This window comes from Trematomus bernacchii, unplaced genomic scaffold (assembly GCF_902827165.1).
Source record: "Trematomus bernacchii unplaced genomic scaffold, fTreBer1.1, whole genome shotgun sequence".
NCBI lineage: Eukaryota > Metazoa > Chordata > Actinopteri > Perciformes > Nototheniidae > Trematomus > Trematomus bernacchii.
The window spans coordinates 3,371,484-3,393,575 of NW_022988050.1; the positions used below are offsets into that span (position 1 = coordinate 3,371,484).

Genomic DNA, 22,092 nt, shown 5'->3' on the forward strand with positions numbered 1-22,092 from the left:
CTTGAACACAACATTGTTTTCGGGTCCAGGATTATATTCCCATCAGGCGCGGTGAGCTAATAGGACAAAAGAGTGGCGCTCACGGGAAGAGAGAAGATGAGATGGCTTAATTCAAAGCAAGCACGGGCTGCATTCATGCAAACACGGCTGTAAGGCATGAGAAACAATGGGAAAACAACTTGGAAGGAGATGAATGTGGGATTGTTCGCTAGCATGGTGGCCACAGTGAGGTTCATGGAAATAAATTGCAAAATGCTGTTATTTAAAGTTTGTGCCAACTGTCAAGGTGGCCCCCTCTTTGTGTTTCCTCAAACCAGAGTCTGTTTAGAGTCAGTAACATTACAGATGTCAGGGCTCGTTTATCTCTGTGGCGATGAAGCCACTTGCTGCCCTTTTTCACATAGAAAAATAGAGAGATGTAGACCATTCTTCCAAAAATATATCAAACTAAATTCATGGGGTGAGTTATTGATGGAAAGATTACAATATTGTGTGATTTTGTTTTAGTTTAAAGAGGACATATTATACTCATTTTCAGGTTTCATATCAGTATGTAGTGTCTCTCTACTGGGACATGTCTCCATGCTTTAATATTCAAAAAGCTCTTTATTGTTCTCATACTGCCTGTGCTGCAGCACCTCTTTTCACCCTCTGTCTGAAACCAGAGCCCAGTCTGCTCTGATTGGTTAGCTGACCGGCTCTGTTGTGATTGGTCAAACGCTTAGAGTTGTCCCGCCCCTTAGCCTTTAACCTATATGTGTTGGAGCTTTAGCCAATAGATGCACGTTCGTTATATAGTGATGTCACTATGATAAGGAAGTAAAAAAAGGAGTCAAATGGAGGCGTTTCAGACCATTCACACAAAACCATAAGAGAGTACAGCAAAGGAAAACCCCACAAAAGCATAATAGGACCTCTTTAAATAATACACAATGTAACTACAAACAGTAATGGAGGCCAAGCTGATGTCCATTGTGTATTTGATTTAATAGAACAGATTCTGCAACATCATAATAAGAACAAACCGGATAAATAAATGCTAAATGCAAAAATATTCCCCAAAAAGTACGTTTCAAATGTGGCGTTTGTCACTTAATAGCTTGGATTTATATAGCGCCTTTCATGAGACCCAAGGTCGCTTTACAGAGAAGAACAGGGCAAAACAAACATAACAAAACAAAAGGCAGTCAGACAACCAGTCAGACAGACAAAACAACAAATAGATTAGGGGCCAAAGGCCTTAGTAAACAGATGGGTCTTGAGGGCCCTTTTGAAGGCGTCAAGCGTGGGGATGTTGCGGATCTCCGCAGGGAGAGCGTTCCAGAGGGTGGGGGCTGCCACACTGAAGGCTCTGTCCCCGAAGGTTTGCAGTTTGGTGCGGGGGGTGGTAAGCAGGCCAGAGTCTGAAGACCGCAGGATCTGGGGTGGGGCATTTGGGTGAAGGATGTCCGATAGGTACTGGGGGGCAAGGGCATGGAGGGACTTGTAGGTAAGGAGGAGGATTTTGTATGATATGCAGGACTTGACCGGCAATCAGTGGAGGTGAATGAGGGTGGGAGTGATGTGTTGCCACGGCTTTGTATTTGTGAGTACCCTAGCAGCACAGTTTTGAACATACTGGAGCCTGTCCAGGGTTTTGTTGGGAACCCCAAACAGCTCACCATTGCAGTAGTCCAAGCGGGAGGTGACAAACGCATGGACTAGGGTTTCGACAACCGACTCCGAGAGTGACGGTCGAAGTCTGGCAATGTTCCTTAGATGGAAAAAGGCCGATTTGGTCACAGACTTGACGTGGGAGTGGAAGGAAAGGGTGGAGTCGAGGATGACATTCAGGTTGCGGGCTTCAGGAGATGGGGAGATGGAGCAGCCGTCAACCTCGAGGATGAAGTCACCAACCTTCTGGAGCAGCGCCTTTGGTGCCACAACCATGAGCTCTGTTTTCCTGCTGTTTAGTTTGAGATAGTTGGAGGACATCCATGCTTTGATGTCATGCAAGCAGTTAATGAGAGACTGAGGGGGGAGCTGGGAGGATGGAGTGGTGCTGAGATACAGTTGGGTATCATCAGCGTAACAGTGGAAATTGAGTCCATGATGTCGGATGATCTGGCCGAGGGGGAGCATGTAAATGGTGAACAGGAGGGGGCCAAGCACAGAGCCCTGGGGTACACCGTGGTGGACTGGGGCCGGGGGTGAATTTGAGCCATTGATGGAGACAAACTGTTTCCTGTTATGGAGGTAGGATGTGAACCAAGACAGCGCTGTGCCAGTGACACCTAGGAGGTTTGAGAGGCGGGTGAGGAGGATGTTGTGAGAGATGGTGTCAAACGCTGCAGAGAGGTCCAGGAGGATGAGGATGCTGAGGCGGCCAGAGTCAGCAGCAATGAGGAGATCGTTGGTGATCTTGATGAGGGCGGTCTCAGTGCTGTGTTGCTGTCTGAAGCCGGATTGGAAGGGCTCATAGAGCTCATGGTTGGACATGTACAGATGGAGTTGGCCGGCGACCACTCTTTCCAGAGTTTTGCTTAGGAAGGGAAGGTTGGAGATCGGCCGGTGGTTCTGGAGGTCGTCGGGGTCCAGGCCAGGTTTTTTGAGTATGGGGGTGACTGAGGCCATTTTGAAGCTGGTGGGGACTATACCAGGAGCCAGAGAAGCGTTGATGATGACCACCAATTAGGGACAGAGGGTGGGTAGGCAGTCCTTGACCAGGGCTGTGGGCATGGGGTCCAGGGAGCAGGTGGAGATCTTGGCCGAGCTGACCAGTTTGGCCACTTGGAGAGCATCCACAAGAGAGAAGGAGGAGAGGTTGGAGTGGGAGAGGCGGCCTATTCCATGGAGCCTAGACGAACACATACCCAATATTAAACCTCTGCGACCAGTGAGAAATAGGAGAAAATAACCATATGGTAGGCGGTAAATGGTCTTGGAATTCTCTGGTTTTGTATAAGCTGTTATGAGTTAGTGGCTGTTTAAAAAGTCTGATTATACACAGCCTTTATCTAAAGAAAAAGCTGGGAAACAGAAACCAGACTGACGGCATAACTCTGGTGTTCTGTTTTAACTTCTGGCTGATATCCGAAAGAGTAAAACCCAACAAAAAGTAAACGGTGTGTGTGTGAACATGCTCTAAACACTTTATGACATGTTTTCTTTCTAGGCCTGACTACAGAGAGGAAGGTCACAAAGGCTCACAGTTCACAGGACATCCCCCCCTCCCCACCGCTGTCACACACACTCACTAATAAGCTCACATGACTTTGTGCCACCCTGACACGTTTCTGTGACAGCGAACGGTCAAAAAGAAGGTCTCATTAGCACCATATCGAGAGAGCCAGAGGGAGGGACGGGCATGGGGAGAGAGAGGGGGGAAGGAGGGGGATTTTTCCAGCTGTTTTTGTAGCAACAGAGTGGAGAGAAAGTGAGAGGGTGACAGTCAAAAGAGCTGATAGGGAGTGAAGCCAGAAGGATGGGGTTAAAGTAGGAGAAAGAGGACAGAAAAGTGTATGACTGTACGCTAGAATCTCCCAGCATACATACGGGGGAGGAGAGCAGGAAAGGTAAGTTCCTTCCTCCCTCTTTCTTTGCCCTGAAGCCAATTAGTGACTATCATGCAAATGCTCTGATTTGTTTAATTTCTTTTTTCTGCTTGCTTGCTTCGCCTCTGTGTCTCACGCCCACTTTCAGATCAACAACGTGTGTGTGTGTGTGTAACTTTAAGTGCCAGGGGAGAATTGGGTCAGTGAAAGGGGAGAGAGAAGCATGTGTTAGGAGAGGCAGCCTGGGAGAGAGGGGGAGACGGACAGAGGAATGGAGAGACAATCCTCAGCAGAACTACAGTAACAAGTGGTCACTTGAGTAATCACTGGTGATCCAGAGAGAAATGTAAGTTCTCCGAGGCATGACTGCTCTGTTGCCACTTCTTGATTCTTTATGACATGTGCACTGAGGCTTTTCCTTAATACTTTGATATGAATGATTCTGTGTGATCAAATATGAAGATGTGCTGTGAATTTCAAACATCTTCTCTGAGAAAAAAAAAGTGTTCAGTGACTCCCTGCTATATTTCCACTTGCAACTGTTAAAATAACAAGAACATATACGCATTAGCAACAGCAAGCTGAGGGAAAGAGTCGTAGATGAGCCTGACTCGCTGTCATGCTCAGTCTTGTGATGAGGTGTGGTTAGTCACTTTCATATTGCTCAGCCAGCAATGTGTCAAAGCGTTACCGAGACAGAAATAGGCCAGAATGCAACTCCGTCCTTTGCGTGTTTGTGCATGAATCTCCATTTCCTTTGTTCAATCTCCTTTTAATGTAATTTGCTTTACACACTGTGCAAAAATGCCTGCTATCTGGACAGTTATTCTCCTGCATTCCCGTTTGGCAGAAATCTTGCACACATGATCATGTGTCATGAATCGAATGGCAGGAGGAGCGAGAGGGAGACAGTTGGTTTCTAATAGGCCTTGTATTAGTCAGAGCAATGGGAAAGATGACCTTTCCCTGCTGTTTATTTTGGGAAGGCAGCAGGAAGAATGCTGGAGCAGCTGCTCTATTCCTACTGGCAGATCGCGCCCTGTAAATTCCAGTCTGCCACTGCATGACACTCCCCTTACTCACACAGGGGGCTCCTTGGATGTATCTACGCCCTGTACAGCGTAAATAACACCTATGCCAAGTTGTTATGGCAATAAGCTCAGAAATACACACGGTTGCAGCCGCCAATTACTCGTCATTCAACGGCTTTGTTTATGAGGAACCATGCTTTATCTGCCCATTACACCGTGTGTAGACGTTCAACCTGTTGCATGGTTTTTAATGTGACTCCTCTGCCAATAAAAGCGCTCATTCATTCCCTCGTTTTGCATTTTAACCAGTCGAGCAACTCTCTTGTTCGACATAACCAGCCAACATTTGCTTTCTGAGACAGACAATAATGGCGAGCCTTCCCAAAGAGCCGACCCAAGATGCCAAGAGACAGAGCTTCTGGATGGTGAGGATATATTGATGATTACATCCAAGACAACTACCACCAAAAGGAAAAGCTAGTTCATCCAAAACAGTGTGGCACAACTTGAGTGCTGGTTTTTCTTAACATCTTTCCCTCCTCACAGCCAGGGAACTATGTGCGTACAGTGCATCGAACTGAGAAGTCATTCCAGGCCTGCAACGACATCGTGGCCTGCTTCAATGAGAGAGCTAAAGTAGAAAAGCAGTACGCCCAGCAGCTGAACCAGTGGAGCAACAAGTGGAAAACTATAGTGGATTCTCGTGAGTATGAGAAGCAGCATGTTGGGGATCCTTTAAACAGAGAACAGGCCTTTCTCATGTAGCTGTCGTCAAGTTCACATGACCTCTTGATTCATATGAAATGGCTGCATGTGTGCTCGTTTGAAACAAATGGAGGTCATTATTTCTCTTTTGGTTCCATGACTCACCTCTGTGCTCTGTGTTATTTCATTCCTCAGTCTTTTTTTGCTTTCCTCCCCAGGGCCGCTTTATGGCTCCCTCATGAGGGCGTGGCAGTGCTTCTTCACCTCCACCGAGCGCCTGTCAGCTCTCCACTCCTCCATCTCTCAGTCGCTCACAGCAGAGGAAGGGGACCGGGTGAAGACCTGGCAGAAAGAGACCTTCCCAAAGAAACTCTTCTGTGGGTTCAGTGAGAGCCACGGCAACAAGACAAGCTTTTCACGTGCGCAGAAACCCTGGTCCAAAAAGCTGATGAAGGTGTGTGTGTGTGTGTGTGTGTGTGTGTGTGTGTGTGTGTGTGTGTGTGTGTGTGTGTGTGTGTGTGTGTGTGTGTGTGTGTGTGTGTGTGTGTGTGTGTGTGTGTGTGTGTGTGTGTGTGTGTGTGTGTGTGTGTGTGTGTGTGTGTGTGTGTGTGTGTGTGTGTGTGTGTGTGTGTGACAAAGGCTTGAAATTGTGGTTATAATTGGCAGTGATAGTTTTACACACAATCCACAACCCACTCTTTAGTCTACTTGCTATAATGTTAGCATTTAGCTTTATCTCACGGTCTCTTTTATTTGGCAACTCCATCTGCTAAAGCTCAGAATTAAAAAGTTATAAGTAGACCTTTAAGTAGTGATATTATTTTTTCATGCACGGGAAAATGGTTTTTCAGTATATGGTTTAAAAGAATAGTGCAACATTTAAAAACGTGTAGTTTATTCACTTTCTTGTCGGATAGTCACACAATAAAATACTTTGTAGTAAATTGACCAAAAAGTTTAACTTTGAGAAGATAATGTTGACTCTTTGAATACAAAATACATCGCTGTGCAGAAATGTATCCAGTGTATCAACTAAATGTTGAAGTGTTATAGAGAGATGTTTTAAGTTTTGGTTACAGGAAGTTTCTTTCTAGGCCCGACTCCATATGTTTTTTTGCACAAATCCAACCAATGTGATATTACTTGTTACTTGTATGCTCAGAGCCAAGCTAGAAGTTTCCCCCTGTCTTTAAGCTAAGCTAAGCTAAGCTAAATACCTCCAGGCCATATTTAACTCGGATAAAAAAAACGAATATGCAAATGTCCCCAAATGTAAAACTTCAAGGTAATAATATGCATGTGTGTGAATGTGTTTTCGGCAGCTGGAGAAGGCCCGAGTTGCATATCACAAGTCGTGTCAGAGGGAGCAGAACGCCCTGGACAAAGAGAAACAAGCAAACGAAAACCCTCAGACCAGCCCGGAGAAAAAGCAAAAATTCCTTGAGTCCAGAGAAAAGGTCACAGAGGACAAAGAAAAGGTGAGAAAAGACGTTCACACACTCTGCACCACCGAACTCCAGAAGCAAGTTTGACAAATGCTTCTTTCAGAGCATTTTAAATCAAAATTCCCACAGCATGCCACAGTTAGGATGCATTCCTAGGAAGTCTTGTTGGCCTGCTGCTGTGGTGATATCAACTCTAAACACAAGCCCCAGCCTTAAGCTTCTCTTCCAAGCTGTTCCCTTGTATGGAGATGTGTTATTGTTACTCTGCTCAGTGTTTATGGAGACTAGCATGGGAACGGTAAATAGCTCCAGATGATTAATGCAAGCTAGATCGCCCTCATTAAAGAAATACATGTCCTTCCTGTTGGAGCGTACCAACTTTTTAATCATAAAAATGTTCTGCAGGTTCGAGAACGCTACGAGAAACTGCTGGAGGATGTGACGTCCTACACACCTCGCTACATGGAGGAGATGGAGGCCATATTCGAGCAGTCGCAGGAGGAGGAGAGGAAGAGGATCAGCTTTCTGAAGCAGGCCTTCCTCTCAATCCACAGACATCTGGACATCACCAACAATGAGAGGTGAGCAGCCATCGGAAGTCTTGGCAAGAGTTTTGAAAATGTATGTTGATTTAGTCAAGTCAAAGTCAACTTTATTGTCAATCTTTTAGTTTGTGTGGTACAGACAGAGAGATGGAAATACCGCTTCCCACAATCCCGAATACAAAAACAAATAGATATACAAATATGTACACAAATATGTATATACCTATATATACACAATCAACAGACACATTTATACATATGCACACATTAAGACATAATAAAAGCACAACAATCAATATATACAAAATAACAGTCACTTCAATATCTTTGATACATTCGTGCAAGACTGTCCATAGCAGCGTAAAAAGTATCTGGTGCTGGATTTGTGTGTCTGAGTGTGTGTGGGGTGTTAGGTCCAGTGGGGGCAGGGGGGAGAGGGGGGAGGGAGGGGAGAGAGTTCAGCCTCTCACATGTATTGTGTGTGTGTTTCAGTGTGAAGGCGGTGTACAGCGAGCTCCACAACACTCTGATGTCCATCAATGAGCTGGATGATCTCAAATGGTGGAAGAACAACAACGGACCCGGCATGCCCACCGACTGGCCAAAGATAGATGTAAGCTACAACGTTTACCTCCAATACATAAACAATACATGCATGTGTATTTTTTTCATATGCGTTTTTTAAATCTGTCAAACAATAAGAATTGCACACTGAGTCCGATTCAGGTTATCATTGGATTTGTTGAATCACATTTCAAGACTTATGATTTGGGGGCAATAGATAATGCAAGTCCTAAACAGGTCTAATAGCAAGAAGCCATTATTCATCTGCTTAAAGCACAATCAATACTTTGTAATGCTTTGTGCATCCTTTGTTTTTCTGATCAGTGACTTGTATCACTGTTTCCAAGCTGTTCTGCAATCACCTGCCAAATCTTTAACTCCTGCATTTCTTTATCCTTTCATTTGTTGAATTTGGAGACGAAGTAAATCAGTTTCTGAATTTTGGATGACTACCTGATGTACGGTGGCTCTGAGGGGTCAAGAGAAAACAAGGATAATCGAACCTGCTCAGAAAAAACGTTTAAAATGGACAAAAGTTTCAGAGTCAGTTGAATAAATGTGATTGACAAAATGGGAGGTCATATTTATTTATGAGCGGTAAATGTTGGAGGGAAAATACAGACTGGTCTGCAAACGACTTGCGTTGTGTTATTTGTTTGTGCATGTCTTGTTATAGCAGTGTTTTTCTTGCAATATGTCTAAACCCCATATTAACTAAGACCCTTTTATGTGTGGATATTTGCATTATGTTGCGATGCTATTACTGTAGACTTGTTGCTCCTAATATCTGCCACTTGTATTTCTTCCATCAGGAATGGGTGCCACCAATAAAAAAGCTAAATAGAAAGAAAAGAGAGCAGCAAAGAAAAGACGGCCGACCGTAAGTCATTCAACTTTTTATTCATAACTCTTTCTTGAAGAACAATATACATTTTTTTTCAAGTTATAATTATGACTTTCTAACTGTTCTAACGCCCATATCTTCTCTTGTTAGTGTGATGATCGGGGGAGTGAAGGTGCGAGCTATGTACGACTACGTGGGAGAGGAGGGCGATGAGCTGTCCTTTAAAGCAGGTGACACATAGAGTGTGATGTTGGGACACAAATGTATACAACAGCAGTGTTATTCCGTGTTTTTAAAGCTACAATAGGCAAGGTTGTTTTACACAAGTACAACCATTGTATCAGTATAAATCTGAGAAATGCAGAGAAATGCATCCAAGTTTCTCTAAAATGATGCCAGACACTTAACTGATGTTACATAACAGGATTTATGGGTATTTCAGTTCAAATGTGTTTCTTTTAAAGCCACCTCTTTTCCAATTTCTGCACTCTTGTATCATAGTTTGGGATTTTAAGAAGATATTTTATTCAGCACTGAGAGTACATTTAAACAACTTTTAACATCTGCTTTGTGGATTAAAGTGGACCTATCATGCTATATTATAATAATATAGTGTAGGACCATACCTATATAAGGCATATTTATACTTTTTGTTTTTCAAAATACCAAACAGATCATGCATTTTAGCCATGCCTCATTTCCTGACGTCAGGACAGTGTTCAAATCTGGATCAGTTTTTATCAGATCCGTTGCAGCCCCTTTTTTAGAGATTTGGGTATGGAGGAAAATAGAGATGGTTGTGTTTTCTGACACTTGGTGAGTTCCCTGGAACACCGGGGACACATATTCATGTATAAAAGACGTACAAAAGTGCATTTTGCATGATAGGTCCCCTTTAAATATCATTACAAGTCCTGCACAGATGAAAAGATGGACTCAAAATGTGCTTGAAGGGAGATACTTGGAATACTTGTGTTAAATAAAACGTCAAAATCTTAACATGAATGGAGACTATACATTTACAAGGCATTTTGCAGCCAGACAACCAACTGTGTAGAACAGCATAGAGAACAGCAACAGTCAATTAAATCTAACACATGTGCTTTAGAAGAAATTTGACAATGTTTACTTCATAGTAAAAACATCTTATGGCATGTTCGCAATGGTTTAACCAAGGCTTTTGTTGCTTTAGTTGAATAGTAATAGGTTTTAATACAGACATACAAAAAGTCAGTGTTTTGTTCAAATGGTGCTAAAAACTAGCTTCAGGCAGACCACTGCGATACAACACAGGATTTTAACCTGGTTGAAATGAGGCTATAGATTTAGATATTGTTGGAAATAAAAGTAATGTGTTTCATGACATGCATAACTAACTCTTTATTATAATCATGTATTATTTTTATCAGATTGATTAAAGGACTTTCATTTTCTGCGCTCCCAGGCGAGGTGTTCCTGAAGGTGGAGGAGGAGGACGACCAGGGCTGGTGTCGAGGCGTCCTGAGCGGAGGGAAGGAGGGCTTCTACCCGGCAAACTACGTGGAAGTCGCAGAGTGACGTCTCACTGTATAATAAACTATGTTCTAAACTCTCACAAACAGTTAGATTTGAAGTCTTCTATCAAATAACAGTTGTTATTATGTTATATCTTTGTCACACTGATTCTGAGTTAAAGTCAGATATACAGTAATCTGTTCCCAGGTATTTTTAAAATGTAAAATTATTGAGGCCTTAATATATATTCTAACCTTGAGTACTTCTACAATATGAATTAACTTATTAAAGACTAAATGTACTGCTTGTGCAGGAGCTGTATGTGTATATGTGTGAGTGTGCACGTGTGTTTGCATGCATGTGTGTATGTTTAAAAGAAACAACAGAGAGAATATTTATTTGCTCACTTTATTTGAGGAGAGCTGATAATGATACATGAGGTTTGCCCAGGTTTACAACGATGGGAGCACACAAGGTTAATGTTTACTTATCAAAAGTATTATAGAGGCACATAGACATTGACTGAGGGAATGGATTTTCAAAATAAAAGTGTAATGGTTTAGCCTCTAATTCAATTTTGTTCGGCAATTTTTTGTCGTTATGATGCTAGCTATGTGTGTGTCTATGGATGGCAATGTTATGTCGATTGGTTGGTCCAGAATGTTCATATGGACTGGATAATCTCAGCAACTATCAAATGAATTGATAATATATTTGTAACAGTCATTCAAAGTGCAATGAGGATGAACCCATAGTGACACTTGTGATCTCTTGACTTTTAAACGAATCTCTCCAAACAGGTCAAAGTTAGTTACATGTTAGCATGCTAATATGCTTATCTAAGATGGTGAAGATGGTAAATATTGTATCTGCTAATCACCTCCTTGCTAGCATTGGCAGTGTGTGCCTGTTAGCATGCTGATGTTAGCATGTAGCTCAAAGCACCGCTGTGCCTTATTGCAGCCTCACAGAGGCGCTATCAAACCTGTAGACTCAATATTGTTCATTTCTTATATTTTGAGGCAAAAACCAAGAGATAAGAAGCCATGAAATGTGTGAATATGTACCATCCTTTTCAAATAAATTACAAATATTTCAATTATATAAATGTTGCGTTTGTTATTTATTTGCAGTCACTTATTTTACAATAGGCTACATATATACATGTAATTAGATTAACCAAACAGAAGCCTAGAACATACATTAATACAGCAAACAGAAACTATATAAAGTGGTTTAAAATGTGCTTTTCCATTTAGATATTTTTTTTTCTAGCCTCATGTCCTACACAGAAGTCCTGGGATTGGCCATACTTTAATGAAAACATATAAATATACAGCCATTATCTAATGTGATTTTAAATGTTACCATGAATACTCTCATATTTTACATAAATAGGAACATTAATGATTTACCACAAACATAAAACTAGCAAGATACTGTATGTGTTCATGAAACAATTTTACAGAACAGTCAGTGTAGGATATTCTTTTACTTTTACGGGGACATTAATCATCTTGACCTTTCACATTTTACTGCACTGTTTCACAAATCAGCTTTTAATCTTCCACCCATTTATATTTACATTCATTAAATGTTTAACTAATGTTAGGCAATACACCATAAATCTCTGACTAACCAGCCAACCTCTCAGCTTTGTACACAGTACAGAGTGGTATTACAGCAGACTCTTAAGGAAAGGAACCTGTTGGACGACATGTCTGTGACACAAAGTGGGAGATGACAAACCGTCACACAGTCTTTGAAACATTTCTGAGACCTGGGAAGGTTTCATGTTTACGGTTGTACTGTACTGACAGCATTTAAAGGACTCTGCATGTGTAAGTATGTCTTAAATGAGCTTATTTTTACAGGATGTGTTAAGACATGTGTTAAGACTTTAATGTATTACCGTTTAATGTGTCATAAGGTGTCACCTAATGTCCTTTCTCTTACAGGTAGGTAGTATCACAATGGAATTTTCTTGTGGATTTGTTTATGTGCCGCCAGCAGTGAGTCAGAAGAACGGCCAACAATCCAATGTCATCAACCGCTCAGGTGGGATTTCTTTAAAACAGCCATCAAAATGTAAAACACTCATTTTTGTTTAAAACCACATATGTCAAATCTCTGGGTCCATTTTACAGTTTATTTGTCTAAATTCCAAAGATCACTAGGCACAGATATGTTCAATGCAGTACCAGTGGAGTATCTAAAGAATCAACAGATGTTAGTGTTATCTACAACATTTATAGGGATCTTGTGTGCAAACTTCAAAAAATGGTGGCCTTGATTTATTTATGTTATCTCTCTATGGCCACTAAGTAGTTGTGGCGTAGAAGTCAGACAGAAAAAGGATACCAAACAGGCAGACATGATCAGTTTAAGGGTTTTATTAGTAGATGATACATACACTTACAAGCAAAGAAACCATCAAATCAAATCAAATCAAAGTTTATTTATAAAGCACATTTAAAAGCGATTTTTGGTCGGCCAAAGTGCTGTACATGTAATAAATACTACAATCATAAAAACACATTACTACAATCACAATAAAAGACAATAAATTACAACAGATATATAAAAAAAAAAACACAGGGAAAAGTCAGGAAGTCGTGCTCCGCTCTGACTAAAAGGCCAGGGAGAAGAAGTGTGTTTTAAGAGTGGATTTAAAAACCCCTAGGGTCTGGGCCGACCTCACATGGAGGGGCAGAGTGTTCCAGAGCCTAGGGCCAGCTGCTGCGAAGGCTCGGTGCCCTCTGGTTTTGAGCCTGGTCTTGGGCACTATCAGCAGCAGCTGGTCAGCAGACCTTAAAGCTCTGGCTGGGGTGTAGCGCTGGAGGAGTTCAGCCATGAACCATGTACCTGAACATCCATAGGATTACATTTAAGGAGCATGGAAAAGGTAAAGACAGGTAGAGATTTTAGCTGAGGTAGAAGAAACTGGAAACAAAGGCAAGAAGCAATGTTAACAATCTGACTGTTGGATAAGAGGCTGCTTTAAAAACTGACAGGGTGGTCACAGAGAGACACAGGTGAGCAGGTGGACAGGTGCAGAATAGCAATGACTGTAAAGCTTCATACAGTAGAAATGCATCGGCCTGGGGAAGTTGATTATGAATTGAGGCAGCTGTCAGGACCGTCAGTCTCAGACTCAAATACTTTCTCTGTTGACTCACCAGTTTGAAGAAAATTCAGCAAAGAGACACAAAGCTTTACTGTACAGTCTCTACGTCTATCATCACCACATCACCTGCTGTCAGTCCCATTCTCTGCAGGATTTAAAAGTTATTCTGGAAAAATTGTTGAACACGTTGAGAGAGAGATTAAAGAAGTAAAATCCAATATATGATCACAACATTATTGCTAATTCATAACGACATTGCCTTTCATCCGAGCGGCTGAGTGACTGCTTGTTTGGTTAAGTATGTGTTATGCAATCATTGACACACACAACCTCTGCTGTCTTCCTTAGAAGGAGAAATTCCTTTCAGATACTTTGCTTTTCTCGGAAAAAGCCATCTGCCACCTGAGTCACATTTTCTTCACAGCACAAAGGTCATCGCTGCCACCAGTTGTTTTCTCTGAGATCACATTTCTCTTGCAAGAAGCTATTCTCAGATTAACAGCCACTATACGTTTGTTTTTTATGCCTTTTAGCTCTTCTCCCTCCTGTAAACCGGATGCGTCCTCGCAGTCCTCCCCCTCCTCCTCCAACAAACTCTGCTGAAGCCAAATCACCGAAACCCCTCCGACCTCTTCTAAAGGTTATCGAGCAGTTGGAAAAGATCAAGGATGTGAAGAAGCCTGTGAAGTCTATTGTTTTCTATGAAAATGAAGAATTTCACAATAAACCAGAAGCATCTCCAACACCTCCTCGTAGAACAGGTACTGTGGATGCAGCAGTATTTGTGTTAATGTATGGTATAATCTTAAAGATGTCTTATCATGCTCACTTTCAGGTTCATATTTGTATTTTGTGCCTCTACTATGACATATTTAAAAGGTTAAATGTTCAAAAAGCTCTTTATTTTCTCATACTGCCTGTGCTGCAGCACCTCTTTTCACCCTCTGTCTGAAACCAGAGCCCAGTCTGCTCTGATTGGTTAGCTGGCCGGCTCTGCTTAGAGATGTCCCGCCCATTAGCCAATCACGTACAATGTGTTGGAGCGCTAGCCAATAGAAGCGCCAATGTTACTCTCTGATATCACAAAGAGTGTGTGGGAGATAAACATCCTCCGGAGGTAACTTTGGGATTTTAGCCAAGGCAGACCATTAACATGTACTTAGTCTAAGGGGCGGGACATCTCTAACGGATGACCAATCCCAACAGAGCCGGAAGGCTAACCAATCAGAGCAGACTGGACTCTAGTTTCAGGCAGAGGGTGAAAAGAGGTGCGGCAGCACAGGCAGTATGAGAAAAATAAAGAGCTTTTTGAACATTAAAGCATGGAGACATGTCACAGTAGAGGCGCAAAATACAAATATGAAACCTGAAAATGCGGGTAATATGTCCTCTTTAACACCACTCCTATCTGCACTCAGCTCTTCTTCCACCACACATGAAACCATCATCCACCAGACACTCCCCTCCGTACAGCCAGCCGTTCGACTCCTCCAGCACTAACAGTCAGGCATTTACCTACGACCTCCCGAAAGATGAGCCAGATTCAAACTCAAGTCTCTGGGACCCAAACTACTCGTACACCACCCCTGAAGGCACGGGGGGCGAGGTGAAGCCGCCCACTGATACTAACAACGGGTCAACCAAGGCACTAGGTAAACAGACAACTTATATGTCTATTTGTATTCATTTTTAAGGTACAGACAGATAATCCCAGTTTCATTCTGCTCTCAAACATCAGTCCCACCACTTCCTCCGAGGCCTTCGTTCATGAAGTCAATGCCGTTGTACTTAGTGCTGCTACCCACCTCTCAATCATCTCCCTCATCACCTCAGAAAACAGACTCGCCGCTTATCCCATCACCTAAAGGTACTTGAAACTATCTCTCGCTTGGTGTCAAAACATTAAGACTCTTTATGATGTTTTTACACCATCAATGATTATTTTAATGCTCTTTTCTCAGCAGATAAGAGTCCTCTTTCGGGAAATCCTAACGTGCTTCTTGTCAGTTTAGGGAAATTACTCTCTGAAGAAAGAGGTCAGTATACTTTTATCATCACCATAAATCTTTTTTATCAATAATCTAGTTTGATTTTCAATCCATTTGGCTTATGATGACTGATGTTTGACATATTTCCAGGGCAGATCACACAAGGGGAACCCACCTCCTGCTCACAGTGTGGCTCTGTGCTGGACTCAGGCCATAAAAACGTAATGACTACATGCTGTATTTCACTCGATATTCATCCTGATATTGATAAGTGGCAGCTTGAGAGTCATTGATTTCAAATGTGAATAATAACTGTATGTCTCCTTGTAATTACCACAAATACTGTGCGTGACAACAAGCGTAATCATTATTGATCAAACCATAATGAAACAATGGATACTGTTTTTTTTTGTATTGATACAGACTGCAGGACTTAGCTATGGAAGCCCTGAGAGAAAAATGAGAAGAAAAACAAATCTGATGATTACATTTTTAACATTCTTTTTTTTTTAAATGTGTAAAAGAAAGTGGGAAAAGAAAGCTTTTTGCACGTGAATTTGCTGTTGTTGTTGTAATACTAATGTCGGCCACAAGACGCTGAAGTGCATCTCTACACGATGTTTTAAATGGTACTAAAAGCATTTATGTTTCCCTCCAAGTGAGTTTTAATTTCTCTAAACACATGGTACATTTAGTGTGTGTTAGAAAGTTATGTATTAGTTCTTTCATGTTATTCTTTTGGCTGGAAAACATAGATTTTAGTCTTATTCAAAACATGTCGTGGCCTAAATGAGAAACCAACAAACAACTTGAAACAATAGAAACTTACTTTACTTTTTTTCTCCAATCTTTTTAAGAAAGAAATAATATCAAGAAAAAAACTTGTCTTCAAATGTTCATACATTATAAACACGGGACACAAAACTATTTATATATAACTTGGATGACCAAAATTGCCTCTCACGGCTTCCGTAGGTCTCAGTTAATGTTGGTTATTTCTCTGTAAAAATTATATTTTCTTTCAGGTAAAGGACTGTTACTTCTGTGGGTCTTGGGAGCCACATTCCCCTCTAACTGGTCACCGGGATGGCCTGTTTTCTCTCTGTCCTGATGAAAAGCCCCTGGGTGCCGCTGACCCTCTGCTGCTCCTTTGCATCGACATCTCAGGCTCCATGAGCATCACCGCCGAGGTAAATCCACACCATCTGACTCTGAGGTATTAATGTTGAGGCCATTTGTAACAGCTGTAATCATCAATCTCTGTTGCTTTAAGGTGTCAGAGGGAGAGAATGTGGTCCACAAATCCCGTCTTCAAGTGAGTTTTAATCCCATTTATAAGTGTTGTTGTAAAATTTGACTCAAAATGAACATAATGTTAGACTTAACAAACTGTTGGCCAAGGTAGAAGTGAAGGTCTCAAAGAAACACATATGACTTGACTTAAAGAAATGGAAAAATATGCTGTTTGTCTACATCAGGGGTGTCAAACTCAATTTCATCTCGGGCCACATTAGCATCATGGTTGCACTCAAAGGGCCAGTTTTATATATAAGACTATATCAAAATACATATATAAAGATTCGGAGAAAAAGGCAAATTCTAAGAAAAAAGGCATATTTTGAAGAAAAAAAGTCAAATTCTGAGAAAAAAGTCACATTTGAGATGCATTGTGGGACATGTAGTTTATGGGCAACGTGCTTCTGTAAATCGGCATGTAACCCTATAATAAACATATTATATTCTTTGCAAGCTCTTGTGGGGCCACAGAAAATGAAGTCACGGGCCGAATTTGGCCCCCGGGCCTTGAGTTTGACACCCCTGGTCTACATGCACAGCAGAGTCACCATATCAGCTGTACAAAGATCTGTGTTTCGATGCCAGCGATGATAAGAAATCATTGTTTTCAACCAGATTGTCCAGGAGGCCGTAATGCAGTGTGTTCAGAGACTGAGTGAACAGCAGCCTGGCATGAGAGTGGGACTCATCACCTTCAGCTATCAGGTACATGCACGAAAAAGTGATCCTGGTCTCACAAGATTTAAATATTCTCCTCAAATTTAAAGTATAAATAAACACAAGTCATCCCTGCTGCTTTCCTTCCCCCCTGCTGTCTGTGTGACCAGGTGACGATGCATGGAAACGAGATTTTCACGTCACACTCTCTGAGCAATGCAGAGTTGATTGACAGCAACTTCCTGAAAGAGGCTGCAGCCAGTTTCCCCACGCCTCCTCCTCTCTCTCAGACCAGGGAATACTTACAGAAACAAGTTATGGGGTAAAGAGAAAAAGAAGCACTGATTAGGTTACAATCACTTGTTTTGTTTAATATATAATGTATGTTTTTCCTCTTGTTGAAAGACTATCTGAAGGCGGGACAACGGCTCTGGGTCCAGCTGCTCTCCTCTCCATCGCAATAGCCTCCAGACAGCCGGGGTCCAAGGTCAGTCTGGTACTAGTCTGACCCTATACTGTGTATTTATCTAACAGGTTTAGTTTCTAGTTACTATATACAGATAAAAGTTTTGCACATAAAACATATAAAGAGTTTGACAATAAGAGCAACTGTTTAAGGTTTTTTTGCAGTCATTTTTCATTCAATAATATTTCATGGTGCCAAATGTTCAAATAAATATTTCAAATATTTGCTATTTTTTCTTTTAATTATCTAACTTGATTATAATGTAATTTAATTACTATTATTTTCTTTCATTTGTAGGTTTGTCTGTAGTATTTTTGTCAGAGTTTTTATAAAAATTGTAACCGTTAATTCAAAAATAATCAGCAGAATAATCCATAATGCAATGTAATGAATAATAAATTGCTTTAATACAGTTCTTTTAAAAATCACCTCCACTGAAACCAACTACAACAGCAAATATATATATAAATGTATTAGAAATAATAATATATATTAAATGCATGACTGGTAATATGTTTTTCTTTTCTTTTCTTTGTCTGTGTCTTTTATCTAAAAACAACTAATTCCTGACCTGCTATCCCTGCTGATCTTGAAGGTGATTATCTGTACAGATGGGAAGGCCAACACAGAGCTGGGGAACCTGGAGGTCGAGGATCTTGACGCTTGCACCCTCCTCTCATCCACCATCTTCTACCAGAAGCTGGGGCTCTACGCTGCCAATCAGGGGTCTGTACACATCAAAAAGTTTTACAATAGATAATAAACTGTGGTAAAGATGACTGTTGACAGATGTGTGTGCTCCTTACACACTGTTGTAATGAATGTCCCGCTGATGTCCTCCAGTGTGACCGTGTCTGTGCTGTCCATCGAGGGAACAGACTGTCGGCTGGATGAGCTGGGCCGACTGGCTGATCGCACCGGAGGGACAGTAAGATGCTTCAACATTAGTCAGATTTATGTGTGCTAGTATTTTTCTTTTAATGTACTATTTTGCTAATCTATCTATCTATGTGTTTTGTCCCTTAGGTGGTGATAGCCAGCCCCAACAAGCTGCACTCAGAGTTCGAACACATTATCGAGAACAGGACGATAGCTACACACTGCACCGTCACATTACTGCTGCCACAATCACTGTAAGATCTGCACTGAATTTATTTGATTTTATATAATTACATTTAATTGTATTTTATTTGTATTCTACTTTATTTTACTTTATTTTTATTTTATTCGATTTTATTTTTATTTTATTTTACTCTACTAGATGTTATTTGATATTATTAATATTACGTTTTTATTATTATTATTTTTGTATTATTATTATATGTATTATTATTGTAATGTTAGGGTCTTTATTTAGACAAGGAAGTGAGGGGGAAATGTAATGGCAAAACAAATGAATAGTGAAATTAATAAATCAATGTATCCAAAAGATCTGCACTGTATTTACCTTCAATAAAAATACTTCCAAATTCTTCACAAGTGGTCTATTTTGCACATGAATGCCGTTTAAATTGTTACCAAGCATTGACTGATGTTCTCCCTTGTTCCAGGCTCATGAGAGGAGAGAGGGAGGCCGGACACAAAGTGACCCGAGAGGTGGGGAACGTGGATCCAGACACAGAGATCACCTTCCAGTTTGGAGCCAGCGAACAGAACACAGAGGGTGAGAAACCACTTGTATGTCAATGGGTGTTGACATTGACATTCATGACATTGTCTCACTGCAGACCCTAAATCTGAATCCATGTCTGACCATGTCTCTAGTGATATATTATTTAAGATTGTTCTGTTATTGAAACTAACAAAAACATGTAAGAGCATTTTGGTTTGTCAATGTGGAACCAATTTGGGATTCTAACTTTAAAACTAGATTAGTAGTAAAGTACTGGGTCATATCATCTAATTATATCGTGTGTTTTTCTTATTTGTTAAGTGTCAATTGAAAGTCTAGGGTGAAAATTACAGTATTTGACAAAGTGTACTTTCATTCTAACACAGGAAATACACATGTTTTTCCTCTGTGCTCCAAAAACCCTTTAAGAATGTTTTTTCCCTGGACTCTAAATGTATTTGTGTGCTTCTCTCCAGTGTTGGCGCCGGCCTCTGGCAGCCATGTTTCCATCCAGCTGCAGATCAGGTACCGTCAGAGGAGAGGACGGACGATGCTCAGAGTGATCACTGCAGACCGAGAGGTTACTGATGACAGGTGATGAAGACGTTTCCATAATAACTGAGCTTCTCTTACTTTTGGGGTTTAAGATTACATCACACCAATGAGCTGCATGCTTACGGCCTACTCCTTGTAATCTTAAACAAGTCATTATCTTCTTAAATCTTTAATCAACGAGGCGTTTTCACCCTGAGGACAACCATTTTGATTAGATGTATTATTTTATTCCAATCTCAGTAAACCCTGAGGCAAAGCAGACTGGCTGTTGCTGAGAAACAGGAGCCTTCACATCATGCAGATATGATTTCACCATGTATCCGTTCTAACATTTAGTCACACAGTAAACCTCTCCACTCAGTCTGCCTGCTTCATATTCCTCATGAAGGTCGTGCAATTCATATTCTGAGCTGATACAAAGTGGCCCCTGTGTGTGTGTGTTTGTACATAATACAATGGGAAGGCTGCAGCGGTAAATGTTGAGAAGCACTCTCATAACAAAGTGTGTGTGTTCCTCCTCAGCTCGGCCGCCCTGTCCTCCCTCTCTCTGGCCATCGTTCAGCTCAACTCGTCTCAGGCCAGCGCCGCTCTGGCTGTCAGAGGACGCTTCCTGGACGCCAGGAGGGAAGGAGAGCTGCAGAGGAAGCTGATCGAGAGAGCCATGTGAGGACCGGGGTGTTGGGGTGTGGGAAACTCTGACGTGTGGCCAACGTGTAGAGCAAGAGCTGCTTAATGCTTGATAGATGAATTTAATGAGGGTTAATGCAGTTCTATACACCCATAGAGAAAGACAGAAATAAACACAAGTCCAATAGTGCAAGTGATTAAAATAAGAAAGGATCAAATGCTATGATCAATTATGAATTTAGATGGCATTATGACACTTGAATTTGATTACAGAAATTGAAACAGAGGCAACTAAATCAGCTTGCTCTTCATTAAAGACCATTATTATTACCTCAAACTGGTTAAAACAATGTACTGTTGTTAAAGCTTTCAATGACAAAATGATATCAGCAGTAAAATGGCAGTGTGTCTCTGATCCTTGCCCAATAAACTGGGTGGGTCAGTAATAAAGTATTGCATCATGTTATTTAATGATATAATGTATACTTGAATGCATGCTGTTTATTAGATGCAGTATTCTTTGGGCTGCAGAAACTGTGTACTTAAAGTGAGTTTGTCTGTTTGCAGAGAGCACAATAGCAGTGCAGAGGACCATCAAACATACCAAGAATGGGTTAAAACCATGGAGCCTATATACAACAACATACATAACTTCACAAGGGTGAGTTTATACAGTGTTTTAAGTCTCATGTTGGTTAAAATTGCATAATTTAACTTTATCCTTTTGTTTTTCCAGAGAAAATCTGTTGTTTCCGACACACAGGTAATCCCTTTCATGTCCTTGTAAATGTACATGTTTATTACTTTAATACTTTTCTGGTTTTGCATAACTTCTGCTGGTAATTCCTCCCTTTACTCTCCTCCCACCAGTCTCTAACAGACGCTGGTGCAGCGCTTCTCTACGCCATGAAGCACAGCAACAGGAAGTCCATCTCGCAGAAGAATGAACATAAACTCTAGCCAACAGTCAGCCTCCACCTTTCCTCTAGCTGGAAGCAACTCAAGTCATGAATGGAAAGGATTGCAGTTTGACTCTGACTGACTGATCTGGCTGAATGAAGATCCCTGGAATATTTCACAATATAAATAATGTAATACAGCGTATCAACATAAAACACGGTCATAAAGAGACTCATTTCTCAGAGTGAGACTTCAAAAGATTTCTTTCAGCGTTACTTCAAAACTGCTGATGGGTGTGAATTAACCACCAACCAAAACACTGGAAAACCTGACTCAGAAACACGATCAGCAGCTGACACTATGTCAGCAAAAACACAGCACACAACTAATAAACCTCCAACAGTTAGTGTAGATTTAATTATGAGAATGTAATTGTAATGAATGTAGTTTTTGGCACCAGACTTGGCAAAGCAAAAGAACATTTAATCATACATTATTGTTGTTTAAATATATGCTCTGAATAAGGTTAAGAAAAGGCATCAATGCAAAGATAGATAGTGAGCATGTGTTTATATAATTTATATATTTCAAATCAGAAAAAAACGGTCAATAAAAAAGTGTTAGTGAGCAATGGAGAGCATACAGGATCAGATGCCTTAGCCTTAACAGCGGTAAAATGTAACTAAATACATTTACTCAAGTC

General features: G+C 41.0%; 2 protein-coding genes across 6 annotated transcripts; both read left to right on the forward strand.

The window, feature by feature from the left end:
- The first annotated feature begins 3,372 nt into the window (after positions 1-3,372).
- On the forward strand, positions 3,373-11,257 carry LOC117473747 (protein kinase C and casein kinase substrate in neurons protein 1-like). Of its 4 annotated transcripts, none has more exons than XM_034119541.1 (11): positions 3,373-3,554; positions 3,682-3,879; positions 4,923-4,989; positions 5,111-5,267; positions 5,488-5,723; positions 6,592-6,747; positions 7,120-7,295; positions 7,752-7,872; positions 8,636-8,703; positions 8,818-8,897; positions 10,112-11,257. In XM_034119541.1, exons 3-11 carry the CDS (start codon positions 4,933-4,935, stop codon positions 10,222-10,224), a joined length of 1,164 nt encoding a protein of 387 aa, XP_033975432.1. In that variant the 5' UTR covers positions 3,373-3,554; positions 3,682-3,879; positions 4,923-4,932; the 3' UTR covers positions 10,225-11,257. The 4 variants fall into 4 exon arrangements, with proteins under 4 accessions (XP_033975432.1, XP_033975430.1, XP_033975433.1 ...); XM_034119539.1 differs by having other exon boundaries at positions 4,927-4,989; XM_034119542.1 differs by lacking the exon at positions 3,682-3,879 and having other exon boundaries at positions 3,379-3,554.
- Positions 11,258-11,873: 616 nt separating this feature from the next.
- Positions 11,874-22,022, forward strand: LOC117473745 (circularly permutated Ras protein 1-like). Of its 2 annotated transcripts, none has more exons than XM_034119535.1 (21): positions 11,874-12,002; positions 12,120-12,219; positions 13,822-14,049; positions 14,707-14,940; positions 15,027-15,155; positions 15,250-15,324; positions 15,427-15,497; positions 16,302-16,466; positions 16,550-16,591; positions 17,188-17,277; positions 17,400-17,551; positions 17,635-17,716; positions 18,291-18,421; positions 18,539-18,623; positions 18,722-18,828; positions 19,246-19,358; positions 19,784-19,901; positions 20,385-20,525; positions 21,057-21,150; positions 21,226-21,252; positions 21,360-22,022. In XM_034119535.1, exons 2-21 carry the CDS (start codon positions 12,135-12,137, stop codon positions 21,447-21,449), a joined length of 2,259 nt encoding a protein of 752 aa, XP_033975426.1. In that variant the 5' UTR covers positions 11,874-12,002; positions 12,120-12,134; the 3' UTR covers positions 21,450-22,022. The 2 variants fall into 2 exon arrangements, with proteins under 2 accessions (XP_033975426.1, XP_033975427.1); XM_034119536.1 differs by having other exon boundaries at positions 15,253-15,324.
- Positions 22,023-22,092: the final 70 nt, after the last annotated feature.